Source organism: Coffea eugenioides, chromosome 9 (genome assembly GCF_003713205.1).
Source record: "Coffea eugenioides isolate CCC68of chromosome 9, Ceug_1.0, whole genome shotgun sequence".
Classification (NCBI taxonomy): domain Eukaryota; kingdom Viridiplantae; phylum Streptophyta; class Magnoliopsida; order Gentianales; family Rubiaceae; genus Coffea; species Coffea eugenioides.
Window position 1 is genome coordinate 459,330 of NC_040043.1, and position 11,811 is coordinate 471,140.

General features: G+C 34.5%; 1 protein-coding gene and 1 long non-coding RNA gene across 5 annotated transcripts; both read right to left on the bottom strand.

The window, feature by feature from the left end:
• Nucleotides 1-707: 707 nt before the first annotated feature.
• On the bottom strand, nucleotides 708-3,460 carry LOC113783397. The gene is made up of 2 exons (XR_003469901.1): nucleotides 3,234-3,460; nucleotides 708-1,063 (listed from the first exon to the last, which is right to left on the bottom strand). It is a non-coding gene; the product is annotated as an uncharacterized LOC113783397 (long non-coding RNA).
• Nucleotides 3,461-4,587: 1,127 nt separating this feature from the next.
• LOC113783784 (protein SYM1) lies at nucleotides 4,588-9,386 on the bottom strand. 4 transcript variants are annotated; one of them, XM_027330003.1, is made up of 7 exons: nucleotides 8,904-9,386; nucleotides 8,443-8,583; nucleotides 8,234-8,347; nucleotides 7,970-8,143; nucleotides 7,138-7,253; nucleotides 6,332-6,410; nucleotides 4,588-5,182 (listed from the first exon to the last, which is right to left on the bottom strand). In XM_027330003.1, the coding sequence occupies exons 1-6, from the start codon at nucleotides 9,288-9,290 to the stop codon at nucleotides 6,350-6,352; spliced, it is 993 nt and encodes a 330-aa protein (XP_027185804.1). In that variant the 5' UTR covers nucleotides 9,291-9,386; the 3' UTR covers nucleotides 4,588-5,182; nucleotides 6,332-6,349. The 4 variants fall into 4 exon arrangements, with proteins under 4 accessions (XP_027185804.1, XP_027185802.1, XP_027185803.1 ...); XM_027330001.1 differs by having other exon boundaries at nucleotides 4,588-5,229; XM_027330002.1 differs by lacking the exon at nucleotides 4,588-5,182 and adding an exon at nucleotides 5,377-5,901.
• Nucleotides 9,387-11,811: the final 2,425 nt, after the last annotated feature.

Sequence of the window (11,811 nt, forward strand, 5' to 3'; positions counted from 1 at the left end):
AATATTTATGCAAACTATAAAGGGATTAACTAGATATTATGATTTCATCACACGTACTTTTAGAACGCCCCTCCTATAGTCACCATAACTGATTGAACATTCGATATATTTTTCACTTTACATATAATCACAGGGAGTTATATGGTTATTTTGAAACTTTAAAGGGGTCATATAGCATTGTACAAAACCACAGAGACATATGTAATTTACCCTAAATTTAATAGCACAAAAGGTTGTAAAAAGTCGTTAAACGATCTAGACACATCCTTAATAAAATGCATGGTACTTATCTGGAGTCACATGATTTTAGATGCCATATATTTATGAATCAAAAATTGCTTTCTGTACATAAATTAGCAACCAAAGTTTTGGAGGTTTTTTACAACCTTGGAAGCATCCCTATCACTCAAAAGACAATGTGACAAATCCTGACTGGTAATATAGTCAGTTCCACTGTTCAAGGCTTTCCCCACCACAAAGACAAGGTTCCCTCTCCGTCTCTATTAATGTCATCTACCCTTCATTAATACACATCAATGAACCCTTCTCCTTGATCATCACTCTTCCAACTGCCAAGAAAGAGACATTGCTTGAATTGTTAGTTTCAATAGGGATATGCCCTGCAGTTCATGTTTGCCAAGGGCAATGCCCTTTTCATCTTTGCATCCAAGTTCTTCAGCAGTAACAAATGTTTAATGCAAAAGGAGTTACAAAGATCCTCAATTATCTAGATAGGATTATCGCGTACACTGTTTTTTACTGCTCCATAGATATGTCAAAAGAGCTATTACATTTTTCTCAAGGCAAAATCAAAGTAGAACTTAACTTCCCACATCATACTAAGTGAATCAATACTCAATCATACAAAGTCAACAACTGAGCTTGTACAAGATGACTAATCAAAACAAAAAACTATGATCGCTTATCAAAGAATTTAATGAGTTCTTCAAATATAAAAACGACATAGAATGATATTTAACCAGCCATGGTGAAGAACACATTCTGGAATCACCAAATCTGCAATGTTTAATGGTTCTCTATGCCACTTGGACTTGCCGTATATCTGAAATTTAAAAAAAAAAAAAAAACCTCATAAACAAGCCAGGCTAGGAAAAGTAGTTGCAAATTTAGACAAAGCAATGGAGTCATAAGCATCACGGAAGGGCCCAACATTAGGCAGTACATGAGAAAGCAGTAGGGCTACATTTTAGCAAAAGTTCAGCACATGACGAAGCTTTTCATAGGAAGAAAAACTTTCAGGATTCACCTAATTTACTTTCAAGCTAAAACAAATTCACATTCAGGTCAATAATTTTTTACAGCACAACTAGCTTTGTCATTTATCCATCACAAAACTTCAGGTGCATTTTTTATCAGCTAGAAGTTTGCCGGAAGCTTGTAAAGTTGGAATATCATAGTGCTTCACTTTCAATAGTGTCATCAATTGGGATATTATTTCCGTTTCTCAGATTACCAAAAAAGATAAAGCCAGCAACCATTACTTAGCATATTAACTGAAAAGAGAAAAAGAATAAAAGAGTCTGAAAGATCTAAGTGAACTTGAATCTGACCAGTCACACTGTTAAACAAGAAATTTTTCTTATGCAGAGACAATCTGTCGTAGACTTGAAAGAGGCATAAGGTTACCATAATTACCAAGATATCTAAAATGCCCAATGAAAAGGGTTCTTCATGTTGTTGTAAAATATGTAAACCGTTGCACAGCAAGCACATGAAGCATGAAATTGGCCATCTTCCTATTAACAGATGTTTACAGATAAATGTACAATCCTCCATACTTTTCATGAATTTCATCTTATTTCTTAGGTATTATTCTCATAGCTGGGGCATCAAAGTCCATTTCAGAGGCTTCAACTCCATGTAATGATATAATTGATGGAATGCTATGCATTCCTACCTAAGTCTTAGAAGTAAAGGTCTTCACTTTTGCAAAGTTAACATGGGGCAACCATGTGATAAATGAGTTTTAACTTTACTGAAAACTCTCAAGAACACAGAAATCAGCATATGGAACTGCACTGCTGTCGATAAGTTAACACTACATGAAATCTAAGAATCACCAATTCCTAAGGAATACTAGTGTCAAATGTAGTTATCGGTCAAGTACCAGATACAAAACAAAGTTGCCACCAAGTATATGAATTCATCCAGATGAAGGGCCATAGTTCAACTAAGAAAATCTTCTCCTATAATACAAGAAGTTTACTGCAGATCAAACTTCACTCAACTTTCACATCCGCATATCTTAACTGCTCATTCCACCACAGTGTTAACTCAAACCACAAAGTGTAGGATTTGTTTGGTGGTATTAGATCACAAAAAGAAGAAGGATTTGAATTGTGCCCTAATCAAAGTACCATCCATATCCAGCCAATAGATCTATCTCAGAAAGACGATTGCTGCAGTTCATTCACTACTAATGACCAAAAAGTTTAAGAGCTACACTTTTGATAATAAGAATGTCCCTAATCAGCATTTTTAATCTACTATTAGTACCTTAAAATTTGCACTTTCGAGTATTGAAGGGTTACATTTATCATACTAAAAGATGCCCATAATCAGCACAAATATCAATTACGTATAAAAAAGAATTTCAGCATAACTGGTTAGGCTCAAATTTATGCATTTCTTCTTAGCTGTATCATCATCCTAATGGGAAATTACACTCAGTTAAAGCATAACAGATCAAAAAACAATTTATACACAAAAAGTCACCATCATCATCTAATCTAAAGTACAGCATATGAAAGAAAATTCCGTTAAACTTGAACAAGCCCTCCCTCACCATGAGCGTACTTTTTTTTCCCTTTTTCTTCAAGGTGCTTAATTGCAATTGTAATCGATAGTTAAGCCCTTCAAAAACCGAAGTTAAAGTCATTGTCTTGTAACATTAGATCATCTTTTACATGAATTTTCACTATTCTACTAAAATTGAACAACGTTTCTCTTTTGTATTTCAATTCAGAAGGAAAATTCAACAGAAAATCTAGGCAACCGTTTATCAGTATATTTAAACACATAAGTTTGCATAGAAATCAGACAAAATGTAGAAATACTGAACGAACAGATACTTAAAAAAAGTGTGGAATATGGATGCACAGGAAAATCATAGACCAAATAGATAGTACACAAATTGCCTTCGGATTTGCTAAAAAATCAATCTTTAACCAAAAGGGCCTCTCCAAAAATCGTCAGAAATGAAAAATAATTACCTCAACAAATCAAAATCCAATCAATTTGAGGAGGAAAAAACAGAGGAAACCAAAGAAGACTATCAAGAAAAGGTAATCTACAAAGACGAAGAACTTTGTTGATCCATGATTTCTCTTCACATTCTTTGTCTGCTTCTGCTTTGTGGGTTCCTGATACTCTTCAATCTTTGCCATCTTTTCAAGGTCTAAAGATCTGCCGCGGATTGAAGGATTTCTCTAAGCGTTTGTTGGAGCTTTGTTTTGTGAGCATGCCCACTGATAGGCAGTCACGTGACTTGCATGTGTTTGGAATTTGTGCGAATTGTATTTTTTTTTTAAATATTCGTTTCTGCTTTCTGGAAAAAAAAAATTTTTTTGGGTGAAGTCTTTCTGGAACATTATTATGAATTATGTTTTGAAAAGGAAGAAATATTTAAGCTGTGCAATTAAGGATTAAGAACCAAGTCCTTGATACATAATTTGGCCAACTTTTTGATGTGACAATGCTAATTTTTTTCCCTTATTGGATATGATTTACACTGTTGAGTTCATTTGGCATCAGAATGTCACATATATACGGGAAAGGCAAAAGATGATTCGTTTGGCATTTCAAATTTGTTATACTTATTGAGTAGAGTGAATTTTTTTTTTTTTTTTAGAGTGAAACTCTTACCTAGTCTAATAAAAAAATTAAAAATTATCAATCCCTTTAGAGAACAATTCTTTCAATTTATATCCAATCACTGAATGTCACATGGTTCAACAACGGTGCCAATCTACATATTAAATAATTGAAATTATTGTAATTTAAGTTTTTTTTTTTTTGGTAAGTGGAAGTTTGGGAGATCTCGAACTTAAAATCTTGATACATTTGTCCATCTTTTGGGCCTCACTATCTGACCTGCATGAATCAATTTTAACTTTAGGGCCCTCAAAATCTTTTAGCCCTTTTTTTGAGCCCTTAAATGTGTTAGAAGTAGCTAATATGTAACAAAATAGAAAAAACTTTTGTGCTTATTTTAGTAGTACAAGAATAATTATGTTCTACATTTGTTAGAACCCAACCCTCCTCCTCTTTGGAGTCTATGCTTTTTTAATTGAATTAAGGAAAAGGTGACACACACAAAAAAAAAAAAATCTTATTTGGTAGAAAGCCAGTTAGCAAGTGTTTTGGCTTTTATGGAGATAGTATTCATGATAATAAAATTATTAGGCTGTACATACACAATAAAATAAAATAAAATAAAGTTTGGTCGGTTAATTAGATGTATGTTAACTTTCTTTTCTTGTTTCCTAAGGAAACCAAATTGAAAGTATTCAATAATAACCAAATAAAAAACCGAACCAATCAGATTATTTTTAATATTGGAACAAATATCCAATGCTCCAACAGGCTTCATAATCCACTGACTTATAATTATAAACAACTCAAAGGGTCTTTAATTACATAGATTTTATATTGTATTCCAAGTCCAATACACAAATATGGGATAAGGAGATTAATAAAACTTGTGAGGTAGTCTAATCTTCTTCTCCCACTGGATTTCGGAGATCAAGTAAAATTTGATCCCTAATGGGATTGGATCAGGTTTTGAAGTGGACATGTATATAAATAACACAGGTTTTGAAGGTCAATTAATGCATAATAAGCAATTTTTACGTACACCTTTCTCTTTTTTCCCACTGAAAAGAAAAACCCTATTCCCTTAACCTGAGATGGCAAAAGCTAAAGTGTATAAACAGCCACTAGAGAAGCTGAGCAGAGCAAGAACAATAATGTCACAAGGAAGAAGAAAAGTGCTCAAGGATTTGTCCCTGTGCATGTCGGAGAAGAATGCAAGAAGGTCATGATACCAGTTTCATGTTTGTCTTCCATAATGTTCAAGGCTTTGCTCAATCAATTTGAGGAAGAAAACCAGTTATCTATACGTCTTTCTTGCTCCATTTGGATGTTCGAAGCCATACTCAATCTTGCAAAAGCCGAGACAGAAGGCAGTGATGAAGATTAATTTGATTTCTTGATGAAGATTGTTCGTTCAACAGATGAGAAGATAATTAATTAGTGGAAAGACTTGACAATTTTCCACGAGGGATGTATATATATCATGATGTTCAAGAAGACAAAAAAAAGGAAGAAAAAAAAGATGTTGCTGAAGAAGATGCATGTCCAAAATTGCCTTGCATGTAATTAACATATTTTACACCTTTAATAACATTCAGGGACACTGCAATTAGATTTTTATCCTGAATTTCTTGAATGGAAGTCTATCTTGTTCGAATACTTAGGATTACATCTCCAACATTATACTGCACTCCTTCAAAATCATCTGGTATAAGAAACGAGTCAAACTCAAGAAAATTTTCCTGCTACTACTCGATGTTGAATATTTATCATGGTTTTTCTGGTATTTTAATAAGAAGAAGCAGGGCAAAAAATAATAATAATAAAAGATTACAAATTTATATATACTGCATCCTCATGGCGTATCTAAGTAGCATGACCAGCTAATCATTAACTAAGGGTGTGTTTGGATTGCAATTTTTCATCGTTGACACATTTTTCAATCACTTTTTTATCTCACATATATCAAATCGCTACAGTAATTTTTTACAAAAAGTCCAAAAATGCAATCCAAGCAAACCCTAACCCTTCTGCAACAGCACCGGGCCAACCTGGGAGAAAACCGCTCTAGAGTACAGGAAAAAGAGAGTGTAGAATTCTAAGAAAATGGGAAGAAGAAGAATAGACAGATTCTTGCTGTCCAAAGAGGAGGCATACAGATGTATAGCAACAGCATAATTTTTTCCATTAACTGAGCAATCTTTCAGCTGAAAGAAAAAGAATGTGCTTTTGGCCCACACTTTCTTCAATTCCCAGCATCACATGACGGAATACAATTTATTTGCCAATACTCCTACCAAATGAAAGAAGGGAAGAATATCATCGCATATAACCGAAGGATGGGCACTAAAGTAAACATTTTAGAAAACTAGTGATAAAAAGGCGTCACAATATGAGTTAGTTCACGTATTGACATTTTCTTTCAACAAAGAAATGAAAGCATATTCAGTAGTCCATTGTCATTATTAAAACTTCAAGGCTAGTACTTGCACTTTACCTTGGGTTTGCTTGATGCTTAGCTAGAGTCATCTTCTGCTGCTTCAGACAACCGTGCTTCTGATTTCTCATTTGAGAACCTTCAAAATTACATATAAAGTTGTATGAAGGTGATTCTCAAAGAAAGCATTTTGAAGACCTTTCAGTTCTGCAGGGTAGAAGAGTTTGCAGATCTAATACTTTTTGCAAGAATTCTTGCAGAAGAACAAATATAGCAAAAGACAATTATGTCAAATTTTAAAACTCAATACCCTTCAACATATGAAAAAGATAGGACTTAACTATTGCTTATATGCATTACTATGACTAAACATTATTAGGTACAGATCCTGCTTAAGGAAAAACGGCACCATATGAGCATGCAAATGCACCTTCCAAACTTTTTGGAATAAAAGACCACAACAAACTTGTCTGAATTCAACTATGTGTTCATCAACACTGAATATTTTCACGGACATGACCATAGCCGTTTTAGATGCCTTTGTCCTTGCATGATAATCAAGCCAACAACCACTCAAAAGCTCAGGCATTCACATAAAGAATTGTATGTAAAGCAGTCAACATTTTTCCCATCAATGCTCACTTTGGATGCTCAAAGCACTAAGGGAATACCAAGGACAGTTTAAAAAAAAAAAAAAAGAATAACATTAAAGAAAAACAAAATTCTGGCAAGATTCAAGCACAACAAGAATTTCAAACTAAATAGCTAAACTTTCTTTCTTTCAGATGATACTTGTAACAAAATTTGGGAGATGCAGTACTCGAGTGTGGCTGTGTGTGATGAACTTCTGCACAATATATACTTACCCTGAGAGTATGGTGACCCAAATAAGTTCCATACAGTCCACCCAAAGAAGTCTTTGCTCTACTGGAATCACGCCATAGGTGATTACATGAGCAAACGGCCAAAGCTTCCATCCTGCCTGTCATGGAGATGAAGACAGTTCATTATTTTTCCCCATAACATCCAGATGAACACAATTTGTGTCAAATGCAGTATTTCTCAGAGGCTGTACAAGTACAAACTGACGACTTTTCAATTCAACACTTCAACCTGACAGTGTATGTCTAACAAGTTAGCACATCAGCAACAGTCTGGGACTGAATTGGGCTATTGGTTAGAATTGTGGAAACCATGTTCTATATTGTGAGAAATTCAGCAACATAGAGTATATACCAAAACTGGGACTTCTTGAACTTTGCAGTTCAAAAGCCATAACAATTATCATAATAAACACGCACAAATTTAGGATACATCAGACAAAGAAATGTCTCCCAATATACTCTGGGAGAATCTTGCTTCAGATAATCATTTGAAGATCATTGAAATACTAATTTTGACAATGCAGTGACCATAATTGCCTTTACTGCATAGATTTGCCATTCATCTGACAATTGACATATGTAATTGAGCCTGAGAACTGACAATTTAAATCTTAAGCAAATGCAACATTGAGAGTGCAAGCAGCCTTTGACATGTCCTACACTAAATGACCAAAAGTTAGGTAGGTGGGACATAATCTTGCATGATGACTCCAATTCTCAACTTGATTAGAGAGATCATTAAAACAGGCCACTTACTGGAACTTAACAAAATGGACTTCAAGTAACAAATAAGTTCATTTGACGGAGTACTTACAGTTAACATAGGCCAAAATGTTGACTTCAGTTCATCGAATATACTAGCCGAGGACTCAGAGCGCAAAAACCCCAGAACCACATAGTAGATGCTGTTCCAAACTGCAGACCAGATAGTTTGGTCAACTACTACTTTGGCAGGGACAACCCACCAATCATTGAAAGGAAAAAGAGCCTGCACGTGGAAGTAATAAAAGCATTTGCAGCTACTCAAAAATTTTATATATCAATAGCAACAAGAAAATATATAAGCCACAAATCTCACCTCACAAAATTGGTAATAGTAGTGAGAAAGCGATCCATGAAGGGTGAAACCAACAAGACCTGATCTAAATATCCTCTGTCGGTCAAACTCGAAAAGCGGTTTCCCTTCATAACACTGCATCAGGGCCATATTAGTACGCAAAAAGCAAGGCAAAGCTGAAACAGAAAGTAAAGAAAATACTAGAATTGATAATTAAAATCACACCATACTTGTGCAATCCAATCTCCTACAGAGTAGACAATCCCACTAATCGTCATTTTAGCCACAACAGGATTGGATTTAAGAGCTTCTTCATATGCAATCCAATTGTGCTCAGGGGCATACTTCAACACTTCATAAAGGGTCCATCCCTAATCAAAGTAATCAAGATATTTCAACTCCAATATACAGAATCCACTGCAATAACTTGAAAATTCAATCTTGATCCTGCATCTTTCCCTTTTCACTTCATCAATTTGTACAACAAATGAGCAATATATATATATATATATATATATATATATATATATATATATGAAAATACGGAACTTATGACTATCCCATCAAAAATATCAACAAATAAACTAATTGGATATGCTAAACAACCATCAGAACAAAAAAAAATCACACAAATTGAGCATTAAAAAACAATAAGCAGCCCGCGAGAGAGAGAGAATTCTAGAGAACCCACGTGCCAATATTCATGATCAATGGAGAGCAACTTGGTAATGGCAAGAGTACCAACTCCAAGTACAATAGCAGCATTCAGCAACCTTTCTTTATCCTCCAGTAGAGTAGATAGTATCCTGCCCTTTTCCTTCACTTCTCCACCACTAATTGCTTTCTCCTCACCATTCTTTTCACTAGTTTCAGCTGCGACCAAGTCTTTTTCCTCTTTCGTCACAACATTGACGGGCACAAGGCGTAATTGATGCCTACTGGTTTTAGACGAAAATTTTGCATCAAAGTTCAGACTTTTATTGGTGAATATGGTTTTCTTGGCGTCTGAACTTAACGGTTTTGTGGAATTCGATGATGAGAGGATCTGGAAATGGTTGATGGCCTTTAAACAAGCCATGATCGGTTTGTGAGTTAAATTCTTAGGATTTGGAAAAGAGAGATCAGAGTTTAGAAAGCAGCTAAAATGGAATGGTGGATTCTGGGCTTTTGAAAGAACAAGTAAGATGTGAAGAAAGCGTGCCGTACTAGAGCGTTGACAATTGAACTCCACGTGTTTAATTGTGGTGTAGCTTAACACGCTTTTGAATTGCAGCCACAACTCACAAGTAAAATCACAAATCTCATATGCTATGGTAATTGGTAAGAACTAAGAAGAAGAAAGTTGGACTGTAACGAGTGAAAGTTGATACTATTTAAGATGATAAATCCTCGTTCCTTCAAAAAAAAAAAAAAAGGATGATAAATCTTCGTAAATTGAGAACCATGCATTGATCAAGCAGTAAGAAATTCTCAACAATCATAAATTGTCATAAATAGTGAATTTGAATCCTTAACATCTTAAAAGTTGACACACGTTCATCCTAAAAACAATTCAGCCAGTCTATCTTGATGGTTGGCATATTTTTGTTCTAAAAAATGATTCAACTACACCGTTTGGATTGAGGGAGTAGGAGGGAAAGGAAAGGAAAGAAAAGGAATTGGAAGGATTTAATCTTTGTTATTTGAATTAAGGAGAGAAAGGAAAAAATAGGGAGGGAAAGAGAGAAGAGTCTAATTGTTTTATTGAATTATAATTTTGTCCAAAAATAGAACGGAGAGAAATAAAACTAAATTAATTGGAATAATTTAATTTTTTTAAAAAATATCATGTTTCTCTATCTTTTTCAATAAATTAATACTTTGATCTTTTCTTTCCTTCTTCAATCTAAATAAAGATTCAATATTTTCTTTTTTTTCCTTTCATACTTAGACCATACAAGTGGACAGAAGACACTTTCCTCTATTCTCTTTTCCATTTTTTTATTCCATTGCTATCCTCTCTCTTCCTTTCCTTCAATTAAAAAGGTGCATTAGCTTCTTTGAAAATCACTCTGATCAAACAAGCTAGTCAGATCTAGGGATACAAATGACTCGAGTCGAATCGAGTTTCGACCTAATCGAATCGAGTTTCAATATAATTTTATGAAGTTCAAACTCGAGTTCGAACTTAAAAAAGTATAAAAAATAAATTTTTTATTTTTTAAAAATAAATAAAATAATAATTTTTTAAATAAATAATAAAATATTAGAAATATATATAATTTTTATTTAATAAAATTATATATATATATAATCGAGTTTAAGCCAACTCGTGAGTTAAAAAATTTAATATTTTTGAGTTCGAATTCGATTTATCTTTTTTTCTTTTGTCAGCAACGATACATTTGTATAACCTACTCTATCCTAATCTAGGGGGAGAGGGAGCCTAAGGAGGCTGTTGTAGGAGTTAATGGGTATACAGACCCAACTAGACCAAGAGAGTGCTATGACACAACCTTTAGATTTTTTTTCACTACTGATGAGATTTGAACCCTCATCAACAGTCCAAGGAAGGACCTGGTGGCCACTGAGCCAATGGCTCAGTGGTTGAATTCGACTTATCAACTCCATCTCAAGTTCGTGCCACTCGGGAGCAAATGGATTCATTTGCAGCTCTAGTTAGGGCTGTCAACGGGCCGGATCCGGGCCGAAATTCATTATTTCGGACCCGGACCGGCATATCAAATCGGATCTGGATTCGATCCGTTTACCCGACGGGTCTTCTACTCTATGTTTCGGATCCGGATCCGGGTCTACCCGAAAAAAATTATGAAAATTTACAATTTCTAATAAAAATGAGAAAAAAATATATTCGTACACTAATTTCTAACTAATACAAAAAAAAAACCAATTAAGAAAATAAATCAAATTGACTTTACTCAAATACATCGCTCTAATCAAATTATATTGATAAATATACATATTTTAAATTATTAATCCATTTATATCCGGATCCGGATCTAATACGGGTCGGAATACTATATTCCGTATCCGATCCATTTTTTTTGTTTGACAAAACGGATTCGGATCCGGATAATGGAATTAAATCCCTACCCATACCCGCAATAATTTCACGGATCAAAGCCGGGTCCGGGTCTAGATCTGAACCGTTGACAGGCTTAGCTCTAGTCATATCATTATAAGTAGGGATGGCAATCGGGCGGGGTTGGGGTGGGGGACCCTTCCCCCATCCCTCGCCTCGCTGCCTACAAACTCCCCTCGTCCCCGCCCCACCCCCATCCCCCGCTCCCCCCGCCGCGCTTCCCTCGCGGGTGCCCCGGCGGGGCTAATAGGCTAATAAAAATTTGTTATATAATTTTATTATGATTAAATTTTAGCAAATAATCAAGTACTAAAATATCAACACATCATCAAATTATTATTCATTGTAATTTTACAATTGAAACTTATAAAAACAATTAAACAAAAATTATTTGAATACAATTCAACATGATGAAATAAATATAACAAAAGTAGTCAAGTTTTCATTTTTTGCACAAATACAATCACTAATTCATTATTGTGCTTGTGCTTTTTTTAAGAAAAAAATGTTATTGTAT

Excerpts from the sequence above, each read along its gene's own strand:
- LOC113783784 (XM_027330003.1), bottom strand. The coding sequence starts at position 9,290 with ATGGCTTGTTTAAAGGCCATCAACCATTTCCAGATCCTCTCATCATCG. Across the intron at positions 8,348-8,442 it reads TAGGAGATTGGATTGCACAA|TGTTATGAAGGGAAACCGCT; the intron begins GTATGGTGTGAT and ends GCCCTGATGCAG. Across the intron at positions 6,411-7,137 it reads TGGGTCACCATACTCTCAGG|GTTCTCAAATGAGAAATCAG; the intron begins GTAAGTATATAT and ends GTAATTTTGAAG.